The sequence below is a fragment of the Rhea pennata genome, chromosome 1 (genome assembly GCF_028389875.1).
Source record: "Rhea pennata isolate bPtePen1 chromosome 1, bPtePen1.pri, whole genome shotgun sequence".
Lineage (NCBI taxonomy): Eukaryota > Metazoa > Chordata > Aves > Rheiformes > Rheidae > Rhea > Rhea pennata.
In genome coordinates, this window is record NC_084663.1 from 213,529,589 (window position 1) to 213,552,113 (window position 22,525).

Below are 22,525 nucleotides of genomic sequence, written 5' to 3' on the forward strand. Positions count from 1 at the left end.
AAAAAAAAAAACAAAAGGGGTACACCGTCCTGGCCCGATGGTGAGATTTCGGGGGTGGCGGGGAAGCAGGGCGCATCCACCCCCACGCCGGCCAACGATGGGCAGGAGGAGCCGGAGGGGAGCGGGGCCGGCCAGGGAGCGGCACCGCTGTGTGTGTTTGGGGGGGGGGGGGGGGGGGGGAGTGGAAATGGCACCGGGAACAAAAGCGCCGGCCCCGCCGCACCTCCCAGCGCGGAGCTGGAGGCACCGGGATCCCGCACAAGGGCGCCGGGCCGCCCGCCGCCCCCGAGGGCCTCTCTGCGGCCCCCGGTGGTGGTGGGGGGCGGGGAGGAGCGGACCGGCGGGAGCGGGCGACGCTCCGCGAGGAGGGGAGGAGGGGGGAGGTGGCGGGAGCCGCCGGGCCGAGCGCAGCGGCCTGCGGCTCGGCCCGCGCCCGTGAGGGGGGCGGCGCGGACCCGCCGTCCCGGCAAGGGGAGCTGCTCCCCTCGCCGCGGCGGAGCGCCCGGCAAGGCGGGGGGAGGAAAGGGGGGATAGGGGGGCGCTGCCGGGGAGCGGGACCCACCTGACCGGCCGTGCCCGGCACATCGAAAGGCTCCGCGGCGGCGGCGGCGGCGGCGGCAGGGCCCCTCCCCCCTCCCCTTCCCTCACGGTGCCGCTCTCGGGTTTGTTTAGCGGCGGCGGCGGCAGCGCTTCCCCGGGCCAAGATGGCGGCGGGCTGTACTGCGCGTGCGCGGACGCCGCGGCGCACGCTGGGAGTTGTAGTTTTCTCGTTCCCCTCCCCCCTCCAACACACAGGCGGCCACCAGTGAGGAGATGGACGAAGCGGTGCCAAGATGGCGAAGGGCGGCGCCGCGCGCATGCGCGCCGCCGCGGGCGCTCCTGGGAGCTGTAGTCCTGGAGGCGGTAGACGCGGTGAGAATCGCAGCCCCGCCGTCCCGCCACGGCCCGGCGGCCGGTACGGGGAGCCAGAGGGGACATAAAACATGCGGGCGTTCTCCTCCTGCGCGGCGGGACTTAGGTCGTGCAGGCTGCAGCGCCGAGCACGCTCGGGCGCAACGCGGCGTCTGCTTGTTGCACCGGGACCTGCTGGGAGAGCAGCGGCCCCCCAAACGGGAAAGCGACGCTTACAACCCGGGGTGGCAGCGTGGCCATCCTGCGGCTTGTCGGATGGTGCATTTTCCACGGAAACTCTTCGCTTCCTTCCTCTTCCTCTATTAATAGACACGCGCTGTTGCAAAGGAAAACTGCAAATAAAAAGTGGGGGCAGAATGTCCCTGCCGAGATTCTGCAGGCCAGCTGCACGCTTTGGCTGAGCCGCCTGGGTAGTAGCATCGTGCTACTTTGCACACAAAAAAAAACCATGAGTGCTGGGCGCGCTGAAGCGCAAAGGTGCAGAGACGACGGAAGAAAAATCTGGCAAATGGGGTGGATTGGGCAGCGGCGTGGAGGGATGAGCCCCTCTGCTGCCCCGCTGCCGGGATTTCGGGGCGGAGCGGGGAGCGCTGGGGCTGGCAGGGAGGGCTCACCCATCGCTCGGGCACCGCCGCGGCCCAAAACCCACCACGGCTTTTGCACTCGTCGCGTTTTCTTGTGCTTCAGGCATCAGCTGTTGACCGCTGTTTTCCGAAAGGAAATCCGGTGAGATTGACACGTGCCCTTATTTGGCCATTTCTAGCTTTCTAACATAAAATTGCCAGTGGTTATGTGTTACGCTCCGGAGGACCCCAGCCACCGCTCTTCCCTGCAAGCAGTCAGGTTATTAAATCCACGCCCTAAAACCATGCTCGTGCCTGCTTCATATTTTTGCTCCCCGTAGTAATTTGTCAGTACCTACAGCAACCACGTAATCCCAAAAGCCACAAACGCTGACTGCAGAGTCCCGAGCCCAGCAGTTATATTTTTATATAACAGTGATTATAACTTTTGCTGTGGTTTGCAGAGAAAAGCAGTGTATTGCATCTTTTAAAATGTCCTTATATCTGATTGGAAAATAGAAAAGAAAAAAGTCTCTGGGATGAAGCTGTAGCCGAAAAAAGACGCGTATTTGTTGCAGTAAGAAAGTATATATAAAATATATAAATATAGTAACAATAAATATAATATTATATAAATAAGATAGATGTATATAAATCATATATATGTGTAACTTTCTGCAAAGTGGTTGCTGGAAGGTGGTGCGACTAAAGTCATGCTTGAGCCCCTTCAGGATGCTCTTTTGACATCAAGCCTCCCTCTGTCGAGGCTTTGTTTTTGCCCTGTGCCCTTGTTTCCCGTGCTTAATCTTACATGCTTTTCTGCGGTTTCGCTAAGCGACCTGCCAAACGCACGGGCTCTCTGCGAAGGGGATGCTTGGACTAAGAGCAAGGAAGGGCCGCCCGCCCGCACACACACCCTCCGCTCCGCTCTCGGTTTTCGGCGTGCGGACGCCGAGAGCTGCGAGAGCCGAGAGCAGCCGGTGGTTTCAGGGACACACCTGCGAGAAGCGCGTCTGCACCCTGATCCCTTCGCAGAAGCTGGGTCCCGGCTGGCCGAGCTGCATGTCACCAGCAGATCTTTTTACCAAAAAATCCTCCCCCAACAAAAAAAAAAAAAAAAGAAAAAAGCAGAACCTTTCTTTCTATGCAATTTGAAAGCGTCAATCTGAGGAAGCGTTTGCTGCAAATTTGCTGCAAATCAGCAGAAACTCCTTTTGTTCCTGGCGAGCTGTTTTACTAGGGAAGCGTGTAACGCCGTCCTCAGCGAGCAAGACGCTGGCTTGCTCTAGGGAGGGCTCATTGGTATGCTCCTCAGGGCTTCAAGGAACGGTTCTTGGTGCAAATGGCCAGAAGGCAAACGGTGGTTACAGTATCTTCTCTAGTCCTCAGGGACCAAAAAAAAAAAAAAGAAGAAGAAGAAGAAAATGTCATTAGAAATGAAAAAGCTCCAGGTTGAACTATAATCCAGCTTATGCCTGCATTTTGCAGCAAGAAAATAAGAAAATCATATTTTCCTTTAAGAATGCCAAAGACAGCTGGAAGTTTTCAGAGGTGAAGATAAAGTGGATAGTGTACTTCGAATTGTAACTCCTATTTCCAGATCCACAAGCACCATTATTTCCACTAAAATATAGGGGGGGAGGGGGAATCTTCCCTGCAGATGTGATCAGCGATAAACGTTTTCTCACTTTCCATTTTCTATTGTTCTCTACAGTAGTATAAATCTCAAGTACTTGGAAACAATTATGCTGAAGAGTACAGTAGAGCTAGTACAATTTTCTCACTTTTTAAAATATCTTCTTAAACAACAACCAGCTGAAAGCAACTAGCATTGTATCTGCATAATAATAGCTGACAAAAGCAAAGGTCCTAAGCTCTGTGCAAAGCTCAGGTGGATGCTGCAACATCAGTGCTATAAAAGAAGGTGTAGATTATAGCTGAATGTTTTCTTTAAGTTTGTATATTTAAAACAATGCACTCCTCTCCTGCACAGAGTTTCATGTGGAATCTCTGTCATCTGGTAATAGCTGAGCTCATGCTGGTCACCTGTCCTCTGAGAGATCACTATATACATATGTATGTACTCAAAAAAAAAATCATGTAAGCTTCATTTCCTTAGGCTCACAGAATAAGAGATTTAAAAAATGAGCTGGTTATGTATGAACTGTCTGAAGTTGCAGATGGTGTAAGATTATTTCCAGTTATTTATTATTATTATTTCCATTATTTCCAGTTTTTGCAGATGGTGTAAGATTATTTCCAAGAATACTTCTTTTTATTAAGAATGAAGACCCCGGCCTGGAAGCATGGAGGAGAAATCCAGAAAGTCCATAAGCCAAATTCTGGTTGTAATTACAGCACCACAGTTGCCATTTACTTCGGGTTAATTTATCTAACTGCAATCAATTCTCCATGCTCTGTAACAGAAGGAGAACCGAGATAGAGTGGACAAAGGAAAGAAAAACCTAAATAATGAGTCCTGAGGAGCACATGTAGTTGTCTGAACCAGTCAAAATCTGGCAAGGTCAGAGCTTTGCGGTGGCTAATTGACTTGGATGGAGCCACGTGGGTTGTCACTGTGCAGGAGAGAGATGATTTCTAGCAAATGCACCTGAGCCGCCTCTGAGCCGAGCAGGCTCTGCTAAGGCAGCCCTGGATCGCACAAAAATCATTCATCTGCTTCTAGGCCCAAGCTTGTCCCAGGAGCAGCATAGATTTTTTTCATTACACTTCCATTGCGAAGGTTATCTGGACCCAAAATGACCGCATGGAGCTAACCTGGATCTTTTACCCTAATCCAGAGAAGCCACCGAAATAAGACTGCGACTTGACTGCGTTTCTTTCTGTCTGATGACAGACAAAAATACCGAGAGGGTGACAATATACTAAAAAATGAAACGGAAATGTGGTTTACTTATTTCATTAATATAGAAATATGGCCAAATAATTACTGCAGCTTCAATTTTCTAGGTAAACTCAAATAAACTAAGCTGATTCAATGTGAGTAAACGAAGAAAATGCAGAATATGAAACTGCCAAAACATTTTTTTCTACTCTTGCTTCCCAGATGTTAACTACTTTCTTATACATCCTCAGTTCCTGACCAATCTTCAGTGAAGGAGGACTAAGATTATCCAGCACTTTCTGACTTTTAAGAAAGTAAAACAAAAGAGAAACTTATTGGTAGCAGCATCACACTGAATTTACGGCAGAAATTTCTAGGGGAAATTATGATCTCTGGAAGCCTCAATGCTAACGAAGTCTATAGTCAATAAAAAGGATACAAACACCAGCGTTTTGGAGCTAAAGCCCAGAAAGTGCTTTGGGATGTGCTTTTGTTAGGAGGGGTTTTGCCTTATTTCCTAAGAAGGTAAAGCTCAGTCTGCCAGTTCTGTCCCACAATAACTAACCCCAAAATAACTAACCAGATTTGGCAACTGATTCAATAGTCGGAGATTCAAATTATTGCCCTCGTGCAGCTATAAATCGGTTTATAGCAAGAGCGAGGTTGCCAGCGAGCACACAAGTAGCTCCAGATGAGCCACAGCACAGGCCACCTCTTCCTCAGCCTGTGGCAGGGAACACGGACGGAGCCACACGTGCAGACCAGCCCGTGGGGACACAAAAAGGAGTCGGTGCTGTCGTGTTTCAGGGGGCGTTTTGTGGACGTGTACAGGAGAACTCTGGGCAGAACAGAAAATGACGGAATGACAGCAGGGGACGTAAGACTCAAACTCATACAAAATTTCATCCACCAAAACAAATCCGTTCCCATTCAACAAAAAAAGCCCACAAAGTGAAAGTAGTTTCTAACAATCCATTTTATTTTGCGCTTCAGGAAACCTAAGATCTCACACAATTCAAACACCTACAGGCAGTAAATCATTACATTTTACAACTTGGTCATATTTGACTGGGCACGTTAGCTTTGAACACGTTAACAGCTGCTTGTCATTATCTTTCCTATTACAGTCAGCAGAATACTCCTCAGGACCTGCCATATTCCTATCAACCCTATGCAAGTTGTTTCACTTTTTTTGTGCCTCCCTTTCCCACTTCTATGAAGCATTTCGAAAACTAATGAGGGACAGTGACACAGGACAGCTAGGTATTATTAACTATAACAGCATCCTGATAGTCTCCTTAAGAACTTGGTCAACTATATGCATTTAATCAAAATTTTTCTCTTAACTGTAAGAGAAAGAAAAGTACTGACCATCAAGCACTGCCAGTTTGTTTCATGTTCACTTGGATTGTAAATCCTCAGATTCCCCCCTCAACATACAGAATACGATTTGCAGCAATTACAAGCATTGGCCTAATCAATTACACTTAAGCTTTCTGAAAGCTTACAGAATATAACTATGTTTAACTATCTCTATCACGTCAGGTAGTGGTAGGAAGACAATGAACTGTAATTTTGAAGTATGAGCAGGAGGATGGCACAGTTGAAGGGGAAAATGGTGATTTTCACTCTGAGGGTGTGATTTGTATGCAGCCTAGGTCAAAACTGGCAGAGTTGTACTTCCCAGCTCTATGGGGGCTCATATGAAATCAGCCCAGCAGCCTCACTGTAGATCCTACTGGATTATTAACTGCATCTCAGCTAACGCAGCGACAATCTCCATTCTAGTCGTGGCAAGCTGCTGACTGATCCTGTATGACCCAAGCTAAGAACTGGATTAACATAGACTCTGAAATATCCTCTTTCTTCAGAGCAGTTTATTGAAGGCAGAAGGAGGCACATCAGCCTGGTACTACATTGAGAAACATGCACAGCTCATGTAGCTGGTCTTTTTTTTTTTTTTTTTTTTTTTTTTTTTTTTTCCTGCCATAAGCAGTGAATTTCAACTTCCATGAGTCTTATGCTGGTAATTTCACAGGCAAAAAATAGAAAAAAAATATTTTTATCAAGATGCTAGAACTGAGAAGAGAGGCTAGAAACCTATCGCATTTTTATATTAAGGTTAATGCAACCTTGTAGATAATTTAAAACTTTTCAGGAATTTAAATCTTTGGTGTTTTGCCTAACAGTAGATATTGATATGGCATCTTCTGTAATGCTATTAAAGTAGGAAAGATGGTCATTGCAGTTAGCAGTCAAAAAGTAGACATTGCAGTTTCTTATCTATGCTTTTTTGAGTAGGGTTTCAGGGTGCTGTTACATGCAAGCAGACATTCCAGTACTCCAGCATGTAAGTCAGCACAGACTCCAACAGAAATTACATTGTTTCTCAGTCATTTTTCTTTTGTTCCTTAGTTAAGTGGCTTAACCAATGGAGTTTCCACTGCTCTTAAGAGATTATTCATAGGCTTGATACATTTTCCTTCTTCATTTTAATTTCATTCCATTACTCTTAGACTACTCTGAAACTCTCTTTTCCTCCTCAAGCTCTTTCCCATCCTATTTTTCTCCTAGCTAAGATAAGAACACAAGCCTCAGCAACTTTTGGGCATTGGCAGGTGGCCAGAATAGCCTTTCTACACAGCCTTGTCAGATACTGGGATTGTCACTGTAAGCTCACCACTGTTTGCATTTAAATCCATAACCATATTTCAATTCAATTTCACCGAACATAGCTTTGGGTTGCCAGTTAACAGAAGAGCTCTTTTCTCCTTTTGTAATACATATAAAATAAATATTTATTTTGACTGTATTAACTCGTAAGTCTTAAGACCGTCAGCACTGCAAGTACCTACATTCAGCAATGCTTAATACATCCAAATACAGCTGAGCATCTGTTAAACGCTCTGCAACACTGAGGCAAAAATCTGATTATATAACCTTGGAAAATGAAAAAATGCACTGTGCCATTCTGTTGCCTGTTAAAGAATGAGTTTAAGCCATACCCTCTGTCATTTATGGAGAAAGCAGTATACCTCCATTCTCTTTGTTAATACCAGTGTTGGTTGAGAATGTATAAATTTGCTAAGAAAACAGAGGCAATTTAAAATAGAAAGTATGAGAATAAGGCAAATGATTCAAGTTACAGCTACACTGCTGTAACTCATGTCCTGATCTAGTCCACGTAAACACATTACAAACCACCAGTAGTGGTCTAGTGTACTTCCGGATTTGGGAGAAGACGCCTCAATTTAGCGCTTAGTAGAGTTCAGCCACTCTAGGAACTGTTTTGCATGATATTTTTGGTGAGCTTGCATGTGTTCCCCGAAGTTGCACTTTTAATCCATGAATGTACTACATATTGCTTTTAAATTCAAGTCAACTCATCACTAGACAACTTGCTCCCAGCTTTGACTGAAATACTTTTACAAGGCTTACAAGGCTAGATGTGAAAGAAACACGCATCTTGGAGAAGCAGGCAAATATATCACCTGGATGTATTCTATTGTTTTACAGAGACTGGACCACAAGGCAGCTCCACAGACAACAGCATAAATACAATTGAAGATCATGATCTTAATGGCCAGTGAAACCAGGCATTTCCTTATCTGACAATCATTGTCCTTGATTTTCCTAAGAATACAATCATTAACAAAGGATCAGTAAATAAGAATGGCTTGTATTCTCTCAATTTAAGTCTTGCATGGAGATTTCCATGCATCCATAAATATATCGATAAGGAGTCTGAGCTTCTATAATGAGGGTCTAAGAAAGAATAATAGTCCATCTTCACAACTTCAGACACAGCTTTGCATAGATAGCGTAATATAGGCCATTTGAAGAGCGATGCCTGTGCACAAAACTGTGTAAGCGAGCAGACCCTGATTGACACAAATTGTGCCCTAACATAAAAGTATACTGCTGCAAAGCCAACAGCTTTCTTTTCTTATATTCAAAACCTCACATAAAACATAAAATTATTATTATTAATTTGCATCCACAGTTATGTGATCCTGGGATTAAGATACAGCAAACCTTAAAAACACAGTGCAGAAATAAAGCAATTAAAAAACCTCACACAAAACACACCAAATTCTTTTAAGAATAATTTATCTGGTGGATACAGATCATTCATATAACACTGTTAATACAATACACACACCCCACACAATATAAAAGGAGTATGGATGGAAATGTTTGGAAATATACTGTGAACGACACTTCAATAGTCAGGAGGCTTATTCAAAAACAAAATTATCAGTATACAGACTATACATGCACATTTCAAAGGCTACTCAGCAGAAAAAAATGAGTGATTTTTGTATACAAGTTTCAGAAGCTAATTTTCAGAAGTGCTTACTACTACATCACTAAAAATTAGCTCTTCAACAGCAACAAGAAAACAAGCAACAAGAAAATCAGTAACAAGACTTCACTAGACAAGAAGGTACCCAGAGGCTGGCAGGGAGATACTTCTTTCTGTGTCCACAAACAGGAACAAACACAGCTATGTGCCTGAATTAGAGTTCTGGCAAAGAATTAACACCACAGAAATTGATGAAAATTAAATTACTCCAGTGAGATATGCTCTGACTTTCCTAGTTCAAAGGGCATTTGATGCCAAGGCAAAGGACAACTGTTATCCTACTCATATTAAACAAAAAAAGCTGTCAAGTTTAGGAGCTAGCCAAAATGAATCAACTGAGTTTTTACATTATGTGCTTTTTGAAAAGAGTTATACTTTACCTATTTTATATATTCGGATTATACATCCAAATGCCCAGGAAATCTTTTTGTTGAGATTCTTTTTTATGTGACATTGAGGAGATAGGTAAGAGGTATTTTTATCAAAGCTGAACTATTACACTAAACCATTATAGCACAGTAGTACCTGAAACAATTCTTGTCTGCCATCGGAATTTATACATTTCACAGTTCCTACTTCTATTACCTTAAATCATCAGTAGGTCACAGTTGTTGAATCAGTATTTTTCTTCTTCCAGCTATCCAGTTTTCTATTTCATCTTTTTGGGGGGTTTTTGTTTTCTTTTTGAGCTCTGCTTTGTTTTTACCTATGAGAACACTGATGAAGTCTTCATACTAGTTGTACTTCCCATTTTGGTTACTTTATTGTTTAAAACACACACACAGTCGAGCTCTTAGTTTGTTAATCCACAACCCAGATAATGAGACAATGCCTTCCTAAAATGCAAAACAAAATATAAAAAAGATTATGCCGTACTATTTGTATTTTTGCATAGTTGTTCATTTACCTATTATGTAACATATTTTGCTTGATTTCTAACTACGACTCATTAAGGCTTCATAGCTAAATGCAAACAAGCATCCAGGCTGATGCAGGCTGTAAAACACGATTCCAGAAACTAGGAACAGCCACAACAGGAACCACCAGGATGGTTGTCCACCCCTGCATACAGTATGGCTGTAGTAACTCAAGAAACGGACTTTAACGTTTATTTTGGCAAGCTAAACTTCTGAAAACAGCACTTCACTTCCTTATTCCATCTTCTTGGAGCCAGAGTCGGCTCTTTTGCTTCCTTGAGCCCAGAAGGCTCATCATGGAAAATTAGGAGGTTGAGGTTAGCCCGGGGCGCTCATCCGCATGGCCGGCCCCGCCTCTGCGCATGCGCGCCGCCGCCGCGCTTCCCACCGTCCCTCGTTCTCATGCGCAGGCGCAAAGGCGCCGGCGGGAGCCCGCTCGCGCCCAGGCCGCATGCGCGCCGCACATCCGGGTTCTCCAGCGGCGCGCGAGGCCCGCCGGGAACGGTGCATTGTGGGAAGGAGGCGGCTCTCGTCCCCGCGGAGGGTGGCGGTGAATCCTCCCGGCCGCTCACAGCAGTGTGGAGCCGCTTTCCCCCCCCCATCCCCCTCCTCCCTCCCTCCCCCCCCGCCCCGTCCTCCTCCTCCACCCCACATACACCCCCCCACCCCCCTCCCTCCGGCCCGCGGATTTAAAGGGGCAGAGGCTCCAAACCGGGGCACCATGCCGAACTTCTGCGCGGCCCCCAACTGCACCCGCAAGAGCACCCAGTCCGACCTGGCCTTCTTCCGCTTCCCCCGGGACCCGGTCAGGTGAGGCCGCAGCCGGGCACGGGCAGCGCCGCCCCTGCCAGAGCGCCCGCGCCGAAGGCGGGGGGAGGGGGGGGGCGGAGTGGACCGGGATGGAAGCGGGGGGAGCGGCCGGCCTCGCCGCTCCCCTCAGGGGCCGCGCACGGCGGAGGCGCCTCCCTCCCTCCCTTCCTCCCTTCCTCCCCGTTCCCCCCCGCGCCTCCTCACCTAGGCGGCGGCGCGGCCGCCCGGAGCTGCCGCCGCTCCTCACGGAGGCCCCGCGCGCGCGCGCGCGCGCTGTGGTGCCGCCGGGGGGGCGGGGCTGCGCGAGACCCTGCGGCCCGCGGCGGGCGGGCGCCTGCGCATGCGCCGCCCGGGCCGCGGCCCCCTTGGGGGGGCGGGGTGGGGGGCGCGTGAGGAGCGCGCGCGCCTGTCGCGAGGGGGATGATTGACAGTTGGGGCAGCGCGGGGGGGGGGGGCGGGGGGCCGCGATGGGGTGTGGAGGGGTGAGACGTGTGGGGCTGTGGTGGGAGGGGTGGCCCTGAGACGTGTGGGGCTGTGGTGAGGGGGTGGCCCTGAGACGTGTGGGGCTGTGGTGAGGGGGGCGGACATGGGAGGTGTGGGGCTGTGGTGGTGGGGGGGGGGCGGACATGGGAGGTGTGGGGCCGTGATGGGGGGTGGCCCTGAGACGTGTGGGGCTGTGGTGAGGGGGGCGGACATGGGACGTGTGGGGCTGTGGTGGTGGGGGGGGCGGACATGGGAGGTGTGGGGCCGTGATGGGGGGTGGCCCTGAGACGTGTGGGGCTGTGGTGGGGGCAGGGACATGGGAGGTGTGGGGCCGTGATGGGGGGTGGCCCTCAGACGTGTGTGGCTGTGGTGGTGGGGGGGCAGACATGGGAGGTGTGGGGCCGTGATGGGGGGTGGCCCTGAGACGTGTGGGGTATGATGGGGGGGGGGACACGAGGCGTGTGGGGCCGTGATGGAGGGTTTCTGAGGTGTGGGGCCACGATGGGGTGAGGGGCACGTGTGAGGTGTGGGGCCACGATGGCGGGTGTGTGAGGTGTGGGGCCGTGATGGGGAGCGCGTGACTGAGAGCAGTGTGGGGCTGTGATGTGGGGGGGTACGTGTCTGTAGGATGTGGGGCTGTGATGTGGGGGGTACGTGTCTGTAGGATGTGGGGGGTGACGATGGGGGGCCTGTGGTCCTGAGAAGCGTGGGGCCATGACGGGATGTGTGTCTGCAGGACGTGCGGGGCAATGATGGGGAGCATGAAACCCTGAGCAGTGTGTGTAGGGGGGTGTTGGTGGTCTTGAGAGATGTGGGGCAGCGATGGGGGTGTCCATGGTCGTGTGAGGTGTGGGGCTCACACGAGGAGGGCACGTGGCCATGAGCAGCGTGGTGGTGGTGGTGGTGGTGGGGAGCGTGTGGCCTCCAGCGGCGTGGGGCAGCCGTGGGCACATGGCTGTGATGATTTCAGTCCGTAGGAGCCGGTGTAGCCAGCAGGAATGCTTTAGGGAATGGTGGAAAATACTAGTAGCAGTAAAAACATTGCACTTCAGCATCGACCCCCGCCCCGCGCTGCCCATGGTAACTCACAGATGCAGATGCCCCCCTCCATACAGCTCTCCAAAATAATTTGGCTTCCCTCATTTCTCAGTTTTGGGAGGTGCGTGCTCGCCAGAGCAACGTCAGCAATCTCTGGTAACGTGCTCCCTGCTCGTTTCCTTGAGGCAGCATCACCTGGTTTTTAGACAACTTGAAAACCCAAGGGAATTGCGGATATATAGTTTTACTGGGAAAATAGTCCCCAAGTATTTTCAAAAGAAGGCATAAAAATCTCATAATGGTACTAACCTATTCTTAAAATTGTTTTCGGGTATGTTTTCACACTCACTGAGTGAATCTAGTGCTTTATGTTAAAACTGCGATTATCAAACCTCTTTCCAGTGGTTGTACACTGCAAAGTTTTGTAGTTTAACCCATATTAGATATAGTTATACATTTAATGATAACAGTAAGCAAAGTAACTGATTGCCTACTCTTAACTTACCATCCGTGTGATTCGCTCCTAGTGTTGCCTCTTTCAACTCTGTGTCCTCTGCGAGTTGCAGGTTCAGTGATTAAAAACTGCCTGACACCCCTTTTGCTCTGTCAGTGTTCTGCATAAGTTGTTTTTTTCTTTTTTTTTTAGTAACTTTTACTATTCAAAGATTGATAAATCATTGTAACTTTTATGACTTTGTAGACTATAGAATATTAGTGATCTATTTTCATGCCGAAAATGTGTTTATTTTCTCTTAGGATCTTGCAGTGAGAAAACAGGGCATAACAGAGTGCATCTTTAAAAATAAACTTTATTTTTTAAAAAAATTATTGATAGGAAATACTTAGTTCCAAGTAAATTGGCTCCATTAGCTACATCCTTTCAACTTTTTCATATTAACTGAATAATTATCCTTACTTTTTCCCAATTCAGTGCTAAGCAGTTTCAGCTAGACATCCCAAAGATGATCTTTAGAGCAGTAATGAGTCTGAGAGCTAACCGGTTAATTGAGACAAATTTCATTTATTTTTTTTCTATCTGAGAATATTAGAAGGGGTGAAATGATTAGGCTTAGAAGAACTGATTGTGTTTAGTGGATGGTGCATAGTTTTTTTCACATCAAACACGAATATAAATAAATAGCCTCTGTTTCCCCAACAGGGATGTTCATTTTAATAATTTTACGTGATCTAGGGAGTGATCCCCACAGTAAGAGCTATCCGTGTTTCTGACTCTTGTTCACGGCAGTTTGAGTTAAGGTGAGGTTTGAGTATTTGGAACAAAATATATTTTTTTTTAAGCAATGGAGATGCTATTCTACTGTTATTGACCAGCACTGAGGTAAAATAAATGATTTAAATTATATCTGAACCTAAATAAAAATGCCTTTGAAGCGTCCATGAGATACCAGCAGATCTCTGGAAATAATATTAGGTTTATGACTGACGAAAACCTTAAAACCTAATGGTAACTAAAGCAAGGTGAAAAATGTTACATTGAAGCGGATTTTATGTTGTGCCAAATATTTTGCAACTAAAGCACTTACACATGTATACCCATTTTTTGTATTGAATACAGTGTGTGTTAACTGAATACTTAAGTATAAAAACTTACAGCTTTTATGCTAAAATACCACCTCCCTCTAGTCCTGTAGCTACTTGAGAAAACATCGACACTGTGGCTTTTGCCAGTGAAGTTTCCTAGATGTGTAGAGCTCCAGTTACAGAACTGCTGCTCCTGCTGGTGAGGAGCTTAGCACGAGTACCTGCCCGGGATGCGTGCCAAGACCCCCAGGGGCTTTGCTCTGATCCTGTACGTGGTGCTGCCTAAGGCAGGCTGACGGTGTTGACTTCAGCTCAAAAGACATCAGCCGCAGCCACTTTTACATAACCAGAGAAGAAGTCAGGAAAGAAGAAGGGTATTTAATGGTTATTTTTATCTTTGTGAGGCTGATTTCCTGAGCTAGACTCCTCTATAGAGTTCTTCGTGTCTCCTGCCATCGCTTACTACAGTCTGGTCCCTGACTGTGACTACTATCTAATTTGTTCTCTGGATGGCAGCAGCATCTGAAGTGAAGCAATTCAGGCTGATTTTGTTTGTTCTCGACAACTGTGAGCCAGTTCTGGTGTGTGCTTGAAATGCACCATCACTGCCACAATTTGTTCCTGTATGGTGGCCAGGAGTTACCTTAACACGAGGAGCTCTGACTTCGCTTCATGGCAGTCCTCAGCTTCCTTGAGTCAGTGGAGAGTGACGGGTAAGATCTGCTAAAGTTAAGCTCTTGTTCTGGACACCCCGCTAGCCTGAAGCCCTCTCCATTGACTCTAAGGTGGCTGATCAACCTCTGTGACAGCCCAATGTGATTACCTTTATTTAGATATCTAATAATTGGAGCACACACTCAGGAAAGCAGGACAGCCAGATTCAATAAAAATTGCCTATTAAGGGGGTCTCATGTAAAAAGAGTGTTTATACCATTTGGTTATGGCAAGGTTACAGCGAGAATACTCTTCCCTTGTTGAAGTGATTCCACTGTATAGATAAGACTGAGCAAGGGAAAAAAAAAACTTTTAAAATAACATTAAGGATACTATGTGTAAATCCATGAGAACAATCTATCAGAAATGGTCTCCTTTTTTATGGTACTTCCCACCACAGTTACTTTATACTTCACATTAACAAAAATTAGTTAAAATGTGCACCTGGTCCAGCCAGCAGGTATCAGAATCCAAGATTCCCCCTTCACCTTCAAAGTTGCCCTCTCATCCACAGTTAAAATACAGGTAATAGGGAATCCATTCAGAACTGTGGATTTCCTTATTTGAGTTGTCCACCAAAACATTGATTTCCCAACAATTTCTAGCAGTTTCTTTGTTAAGGAAGCTTCTGCTTTTTACTTCAGGAATAAGGTATAAAGCCTTTTGTTTTTAAAGTGAACTCAATAACTTCTGTCACTTCCTTTTATTTCAGTAATGATTGGGTTATGGGGAGATCTCCCCACTCCATGCCCTACTGAAGTAACAGACTCTATATAACTTCTCTGAGTAAGTGCCTAGAACTTCGTGGGCATAGCCGACATGTACCAATTAAAAAATATTCAATCTAAAATGTGAGAAATTTGAGTCCATATTGAAAAATATTTAGAGAATTGATATGTCAGATTAGTCATTGAAGTAAAATAAATCACTGAGAATATAGTGAAAGTTCCTTCCCATCATGGCTGTAGAATTATTGCAATATTATCATAATTCTTTGTAGCCTGTTTTTCTCTGATTTTCTTGAGTTTGTTTAGGTGGGGACTTAGCCTAGGAGAATAGGAGTTTGTGTAACCACTTTATATGGTTAGGATAACGAACAAGTCATTAATCTTGCTGTGCAAAGGTTTTTAGTCATCTGTATTGTGTGTTTTCAAAGTATGTGTATATATAATATGTATATATATACACAAAATTTACTGCACAAATGAAATAGCAGGTGAGTTTTACTTGAGTAGCTGTGCAGAATCAATCTGTGCAATTCCTGGCTCAAAACTTCCTGGTAAGAACATGATTGCAGAGACCCCACTGGGGGAAATATAAGCTGATCGGTACATTTACATAAATTATTGGAAATATTTTACTCACCAGAGGAAAATCAGCTTGCATATCTAATATATAGCTTCCCCTATGAATAGGGGAAGTGTTTCCTTAGATTTGTGTTATATCTTGGAAAACTAATTTGAAGCAGAAATTAATGTTGTAAAAAATATACATCTAATGAAAACTTACTTCATATCTGTGAACCCTGTCTCTAGAACAGCTGCTTTTCTTTTTTTTTTTCAGCTTTCAAAATTCTGCTCTAAACTCCCTGATCATGAGAATAATAAGAAAAATACTGTATTTTGAAGCGAGAAGCAGAAAAGTTAACCATTTTTATAGCTGTATTGAAAAATTTTATGAATTTATCTAGTTTGCAATGTCATCTCTTTGTTTTTTCTTACCTTCCTTTTTAGGAATTAAATGTCAGCAGGTCAGCGATCATGAGCAACTGCATTATGTGCCTCTGTATATGTGAGACAGAGGCAGGAACATAAGAATTATGGGAAAGATTTGGACATAAATTTGCTGGAGTGATATTAGATAGTGAGTAAAAAGAGAAAAAAAAATAAGAAGATTTTATAGGACTTTACAATGGAATGTGTACATAATTTTCCCTAGCCTTGCATAAAGGACAGATGCTCACTGCCCACAAATTGTGAATATTTGAAATTCTTGTGAATTTGGTTTAAAAACTAGCTAATCCTTTTGTTTACATGCAGATGTCAAAGATGGGTAGAGAACTGTCGAAGGGCAGATTTAGAAGATAAGACTCCAGATCAACTCAACAAGCACTACAGGCTGTGCGCAAAACATTTTGAGACTTCTATGATATGTAGAAGTGTAAGTAAAACCAAATACTTGTTGTTTGCATTTTGCAAAATGTGATTAACGTTTTTAATCAGAAAGTTGCATTTTAATCTTTGATGCCTTGGGTAACTATTCTCTGGGAAAATTAGTCCTAGTTTAACTGAGATCATTATCATGGTCCAGGCACCGCACAGACTCGCGGATGTTTGTATTGGCACAAAGGATGAGGTGGAAATGAGCAGTTGGGGAAGAGAAAAGCTGAGCTGCTTCTTCTGGTTTAACGTTTGTGGAGCTCTGGCCTTCATTGCAATTCTTTCCTCACATGAACCAATGCTCATTTTGTTTACTCTCACTGGATATTACAACATTATATAAATCTATTGAGTGTAAGATTGTATACCTCTAATTATTTAAAATCATTAATGTGCTGTTACTGAAGTGTACATGGTCTGATTGAGTTCAGTTGCACTCCATTGTAGCCGAGAGTTTTAAACATTCTTTACATCTGTCAAGCTTTTGGTTCCTGTTGTATTTTATCCAACTATAATCATGTCACTGTTTCCTGTTAATGGAATACATAGTTTTCAATTCTTCTCATTAACAAGATGGTGCTGATTTTAAGAGCTTCTGTAACAGTAGGAAACTGGATTTGGGTCTTCGTATCAAGTTTTAATTTGTAGGCTAAGTTCCACTCTGATATATATGCACATTTGCTCCTTTAGTTATGTAGGATAATTTAAAATGCAGGTCGGAATTTTTGTCAGGGATATGTGATGTGGAGACAAAGGGGGAAAAGGTAGTTAGCTTTAGCTAACTAAGAGTTAGCTCTCTTGTTTTCAGTTTTCTCTTGATATGCCTGAAATGTGAATTACTTAGTGTAGCATTTTGTTTGTTCTGAACTATCAGAAAGTAAAAATACTAAAGGAAAAAGACTGCATTTGTCTATCATTACTGTCAAATAAAATGCAAAAATGAAAACATAAACAGTTAGAGTGTCTGGCCTCTGAAATTTGTTCTGGGTTTTTTTATTCATGCAGTGAGAACTTCCCAGAGAAATCCCTAATCTACATATCTATCTTCTTACAGAGTCCTTACAGAACAGTTTTAAGGGATAATGCTGTGCCAACTATATTTGATCTTACAAGTCATCTGAACAATCCACACAGCAGGCATAGAAAAAGAATAAAAGAGCTGGTAAGTTTTTAATTTAAGAACTTGTCTTTATTGTTCTAACATGCAAAGAAAGTTCAGATGAAGTTTTATATAAAAGTGTCACACAAAAGTTGTAAATATATATATAAGATGATCCATGCATATAACCAAGATCAAGCAGTTCCTGTGAAATTGTGACTTGTCAATGGCTCCTTTGTATCATTTACAGAAAAAGTGTCTATAGATATCTGTAGATTCAAGTGAAAATTAAGAAGAGCTCAACTAATGAGATCTCTTCATATGTTCAAAAAATACAGATGAATTCTAGATATTCCTTCATAAGTTTGATAAGTGAGTTTATTAACTAAAACTTAGAAAGTAGTGTAAAAGACAGTTCTGTGTGGTGACTAGGTATATATCCTATATCAAAGCAGAATTCTTCCTTAAAACTGATTTACTAACAATTGTAAAATATAGATTGAATAATCTCCTGGTATAAATATAGGAACTTTAGCAATAAGAGCAAACTATTTTGACATAGTTTATTGCTGTCATGACATACATATCTACTAATTATCTGAAGAAATCCCTCCTTTTTACATCTGCTAACACTTTTTCATAAGACCATTTTAAAAGTGTTAGTATTTATCTATAATAGTATAACCTGATCTTGATGTGTTTTAATATTTTAAGGTCACATGGTAGTCATTATCATAAATATAATTCTTTTTCTTTCTTTAAGAGTGAAGATGAAATAAGAACATTGAAGCAGCAAAAGAGTAAGTGGGCAAAATATTTGGGCTCATAGAAGCAGATAAGAGTAATGCAGAATGCTAACTGTAAGCTTACATGTGTATCCTGAAGCTAGCTGAATTGCTGCTTGATTTTAAACAGCTAATCTAAACTGTCTCTGAAATACTCATTCACTTTTAAACTAGAAACATTATTCTTTGGACTCCAGTAACTTAAAAGATTATGGGGAGAGTAGGAGAAAGCAAATGGTATGTTTTACACTTCTGTAGTCTTACAGTATTTTATTTTTGTAGTTGATGAAGCTTTTGAACGGGAACAGACAACTCAAGAGTTGAACGAAAGCAGTGCGCAGAATACTGTCTCAGAGGAAGGAGGGGAAGAACAAGAGGAGGAAGCTGTTCCCTTAACACTTGAAGAAAGAGAAAACAAAGATTACCTTAAATCTTTGTTTGAAATTTTGATCCTAATGGGTAAACAAAATATTCCCTTGGATGGCCATAATGTTGATGAACTTCCAGAAGGTATTTTCACTTCAGACAATTTCCAAGCTCTGCTGGAATATAGAATAAATGCTGGAGATGAAGTTCTGAGGAAACGATTTGAGATGACTGCAGTAAATCTTGAGTATTGTTCAAAAACTCAGCAGAAGCAAATGCTTGAGATCTGTGAAAGCTGTGTTAGAGAAGAGACACTGAGGGAAGTAAGAGACTCTCACTTCTTTTCTATAGTTACTGATGAAGTAGTAGATATAGCTGGAGAAGAACATTTGCCAGTTTTGGTGAGATTTGTCGATGAGTCTCATAATCTAAGAGAGGAATTCATAGGGTTTTTGCCTTATGAGGCTGATCCTGAAATTTTAGCTGTTAAATTCCACACGACTATCACTGAAAAGTGGGGTCTAAACATGGAGTACTGTCGAGGTCAAGCCTACATCGTCTCCAGTGGATTTGCTTCTAAAATGAAAGTTGTAGCTACAAGACTCTTGGAAAAGTATCCACAAGCTGTGTATACGCTGTGTTCCTCTTGTGCCTTAAATGTATGGCTGGCAAAATCTGTCCCTGTTGTTGGTGTTTCCATTGCACTAGGAACAATTGAAGAAGTCTGCTGTCTTTTTAATCAGTCTCCACAATTACTAGTAGAACTGGACAATACAATTTCTGTTCTTTTTCAGAACAATGAGGAGAAAGGTAATGAGCTGAAGGAGATCTGCCGTTCTCAGTGGACGGGCAGACATGATACTTTTGAGGTTTTAGTGGACCTGATACAAGCATTGGTACTGTGTTTGGATGGTGTTAGCAGTGACTCATCTGTCCGGTGGAGCAACTTTATTGCTGGTCGAGCATTTGTACTTTCAAGTGCGTTAACAGATTTTGACTTCATTGTCACTATTGTAATTCTGAAAAACATTCTATCTTTTACAAGAGCATTTGGAAAAAATCTCCAAGGACAAACATCAGATGTATTCTTTGCAGCTAGCAGCTTAACAGCAGTGTTGCATTCTCTGAATGAAGTGATGGAAAATATTGAAGTTTACCATGAATTTTGGTTTGAGGAAGCAACAAATTTGGCTACAAAACTGGACGTACAAATTAAACTTCCTGGAAAATTTCGCAGGGCACAACAGGGTAATTTGGACTCTGAAATAACTTCAGAAAATTACTACAAGGAAATCCTCAGTGTCCCTGCAGTGGAGCACATTATTCAAGAATTAAAAGACATATTCTCAGAACAACATTTAAAAGCTCTCAAATGTTTATCATTAGTGCCCTCAGTCATGGGGCAGCTCAAGTTCAATACATCTGAAGAGCATCATGCTGATATGTACAAAAATGACTTGCCTAATCCAGACACGCTTTCTGCTGAGCTTCATTGTTGGAGAATCAAGTGGAAGCACAGAGGAAAAGACATTGAACTTCCAGCTACTATTTATGAAGCACTTCATTTGCCTGACATAAAATTTTTCCCTAATGTATATGCATTGCTCAAAGTCTTGTGCATTCTTCCAGTAATGAAGGTGGAGAATGAGAAATACGAAGTAGGGCGAAAGCGCTTAAAGGCATACCTGAAAAACACTTTGACTGAACAAAGGTCAAGCAACCTAGCTCTGCTCAACATAAACTTTGATATAAAACATGACTTAGATTTAATGGTGGACACCTACATAAAACTTTATCCAGATAAAGTAGAATTTCAAGAAGACTTTCTTCCCTCAAATAACTCCGAAGTAACAGAAGATGCTTAATTTTTTAAGCTCTAACCAGTCTGTTGAAACAGCTTTTTCCTAGCTAAACTTCAAGGTTGAGATAAAAAGCTGTGAAATCTCAAAAATCACTGCAATGATATTTCCATTTTAGGTCTCAGACTGAAGAAGCAGTGGTCAATGACGCAAGCTGTGTTTTGTTTAATCTGCATTAAATATATTATGTGGACAAAAACAAGCCTGAAAATAAACCTGCTCTTGGCGAAGATGGTGCTTTCTCCATCTGAATGACTTAACTAGGTGCTCGTTTACTTTGTTGCATCTTGGAAAAAGTATGTTGTGGTGATTGTAGATCTGATGGGGCTGTTACATATTCACTCATGAATAAGGATAAGAAAAAACTCACAATGTTAAAAAGAGAGTATAGTCCATTTCAGTCTAGTTACTTAGAATTTTCCTCTTTTTGAAAACCTAAAAAAAATCTTTAGGCATACATTGGCATTTTGGAGTGGATTCAGCTATTGCATGATCTTCATGCTGTGGACTGTTCTCTATAAAAAGTAAAAATTAATGATTTAGAGGTACGATGAGGTTTTATTGGAAAAGTCAGCCTCTTTAATCACTTGATGACTGTTTACATTCCTTTGTGTGAGGCACACAATTGTTTTTTTTTCTTTAGATTTTTAACAGGTATGGCAGGAATACTGAAATTCCTTGAAGACACTAAAAATTAAGTTTATTCTGTGGCATTTAAATGTTTGTTCTATCCTGTCTCTGATACAAAATTGTGCATTTTATTGTCTTTATTTGTAACCTCACCCAGGAAAGATTACAAGGAAGAGTTGTTGTTTGTCTAGAAGTAAGATTGAAAATATTGCTGTTATTTTTGGCAAAAATAAAACATTTTGTACAGTTTATTGCAATTTAAAATAAAATGTGAATTTGCTTTTTACATAGTACTGAATTTATTAGTAAAGCAGTGCCTCTTTGAGAATGTGTGTTTTAACTTGGGCTATTTTTTTCTCCATCATTTCTGTGGTTCTAAGTGAGTGGCGTTGTCTTAAGGCAGGGGAAGCTTTGTGTAATGACACTTCTGATCTGTATGCTCTGCTGATGTGTGTTTTTTTTTTTTTTTTTTTTTTTTTTTTTTTTTTTTTTAAGTATTTTGAGATAACTTTAAATACAGTGCTTTTAGTTGTGGAAGTTTTGTTTAATTGAAACACTGACAAGTGGAAAAGCATTAAATTTAAAATGGTTAAAATGTTGCCAGTTTTTGCAGCTATCCTGATGCTTGCCAATTTTGTAACTTATTTACAGTTGTCATTTTAAGTACTTTTTCTTACAGTTGTAGTGGGAAGGATTCCCAGCAACTGAAAACTCAATTATTACACGTACACTTCAAACAATAGGAATAATCTGAGAGAAAAAAAAATAGTTATAATAAGCTTAGATGTTAGAGTGACTATGTCCTTTTTAAGAAAGAGCTTTTATTTACATTGAAGCAGAAAAAAAAACAAACAAAAAAGCAAAAAAAACCCCAACTTACTATCTTTTCTTCCACTGCTACTTTTATGTACTTTCTGGCATGCTTTCTTAAATGATCGCGTTACTGATTCACATTAATGCAATTGCTGCCTCACCCAAAAACTATTTTAGCTAATAGCTTGTGTTTTTTTCCTCCCTCTGAAAATATGTAAATAGCCAAAATTATATTAATCTTTTTAAAAATTGCTATCAGTATATTTTAATTTAAATTTTACACAGCAAATTTCCTGCATTTTTAAAAGAGCATTTCAGTTACGATGTTAATAAAGTAGATTAAAAATCCTTTCCCATCCTGGGACCGTCTGTGAGTTCCGCAGCCAAACAGCAATATGAGATGGTTGTGACCACTAAGGTTGTGAATCTTATCTCGATCCTCTATACAGAGGTCAGGAGTGTTTTTGTTTGTTTGTTTGTTTTTGAGGAAAGAAAGATTTTTAGATTCTTCTGAGAGAGAAAGTCATGACTGGTTAACGAACTGGTTGAACTCTGACTTTTGTGGCAGTAGGCAAGGTTATTTTTGTAGGAGGTTTCAATGTGCAGTGAACCAGACTGATCTCA

General features: G+C 42.8%; 2 protein-coding genes and 1 long non-coding RNA gene across 22 annotated transcripts in view; 1 reads left to right on the forward strand and 2 right to left on the reverse strand.

Annotated features, from left to right (window-relative positions):
* The window catches only part of EMSY (EMSY transcriptional repressor, BRCA2 interacting), a 40,284-nt gene extending 39,622 nt beyond the window's left edge, over positions 1 to 662 (reverse strand). For all 10 annotated transcript variants that reach the window (XM_062567434.1, XM_062567432.1, XM_062567431.1 and 7 more), the window contains exon 1: positions 563 to 662. The gene's annotated coding sequence lies outside the window, so the exon portion shown is untranslated. The remainder of the gene's footprint in view (positions 1 to 562) is intronic.
* A 4,616-nt stretch (positions 663 to 5,278) lies between these two features.
* On the reverse strand, positions 5,279 to 10,692 carry LOC134135703 (uncharacterized). The gene is made up of 2 exons (XR_009957339.1): positions 10,618 to 10,692; positions 5,279 to 9,522 (listed from the first exon to the last, which is right to left on the reverse strand). It is a non-coding gene; the product is annotated as an uncharacterized LOC134135703 (long non-coding RNA).
* THAP12 (THAP domain containing 12) lies at positions 10,313 to 21,336 on the forward strand. Of its 11 annotated transcripts, none has more exons than XM_062567439.1 (9): positions 11,601 to 12,055; positions 13,094 to 13,191; positions 13,579 to 14,189; positions 14,903 to 14,976; positions 15,924 to 16,053; positions 16,230 to 16,350; positions 17,404 to 17,511; positions 18,212 to 18,248; positions 18,516 to 21,336. In XM_062567439.1, exons 6-9 carry the CDS (start codon positions 16,336 to 16,338, stop codon positions 20,462 to 20,464), a joined length of 2,109 nt encoding a protein of 702 aa, XP_062423423.1. In that variant the 5' UTR covers positions 11,601 to 12,055; positions 13,094 to 13,191; positions 13,579 to 14,189; positions 14,903 to 14,976; positions 15,924 to 16,053; positions 16,230 to 16,335; the 3' UTR covers positions 20,465 to 21,336. The 11 variants fall into 11 exon arrangements, with proteins under 11 accessions (XP_062423422.1, XP_062423423.1, XP_062423428.1 ...); XM_062567444.1 differs by having other exon boundaries at positions 13,579 to 13,850; XM_062567440.1 differs by having other exon boundaries at positions 13,127 to 13,191.
* The last annotated feature ends 1,189 nt before the right edge of the window (positions 21,337 to 22,525 follow it).

Coding starts and splice junctions, on each gene's coding strand:
- THAP12 (XM_062567438.1), top strand. CDS start 10,325: ATGCCGAACTTCTGCGCGGCCCCCAACTGCACCCGCAAGAGCACCCAG. Junction 10,414..16,229: donor TTCCCCCGGGACCCGGTCAG/GTGAGGCCGCAG, acceptor GTTTACATGCAG/ATGTCAAAGATGGGTAGAGA. Junction 17,512..18,211: donor GAAAAAGAATAAAAGAGCTG/GTAAGTTTTTAA, acceptor TCTTTCTTTAAG/AGTGAAGATGAAATAAGAAC.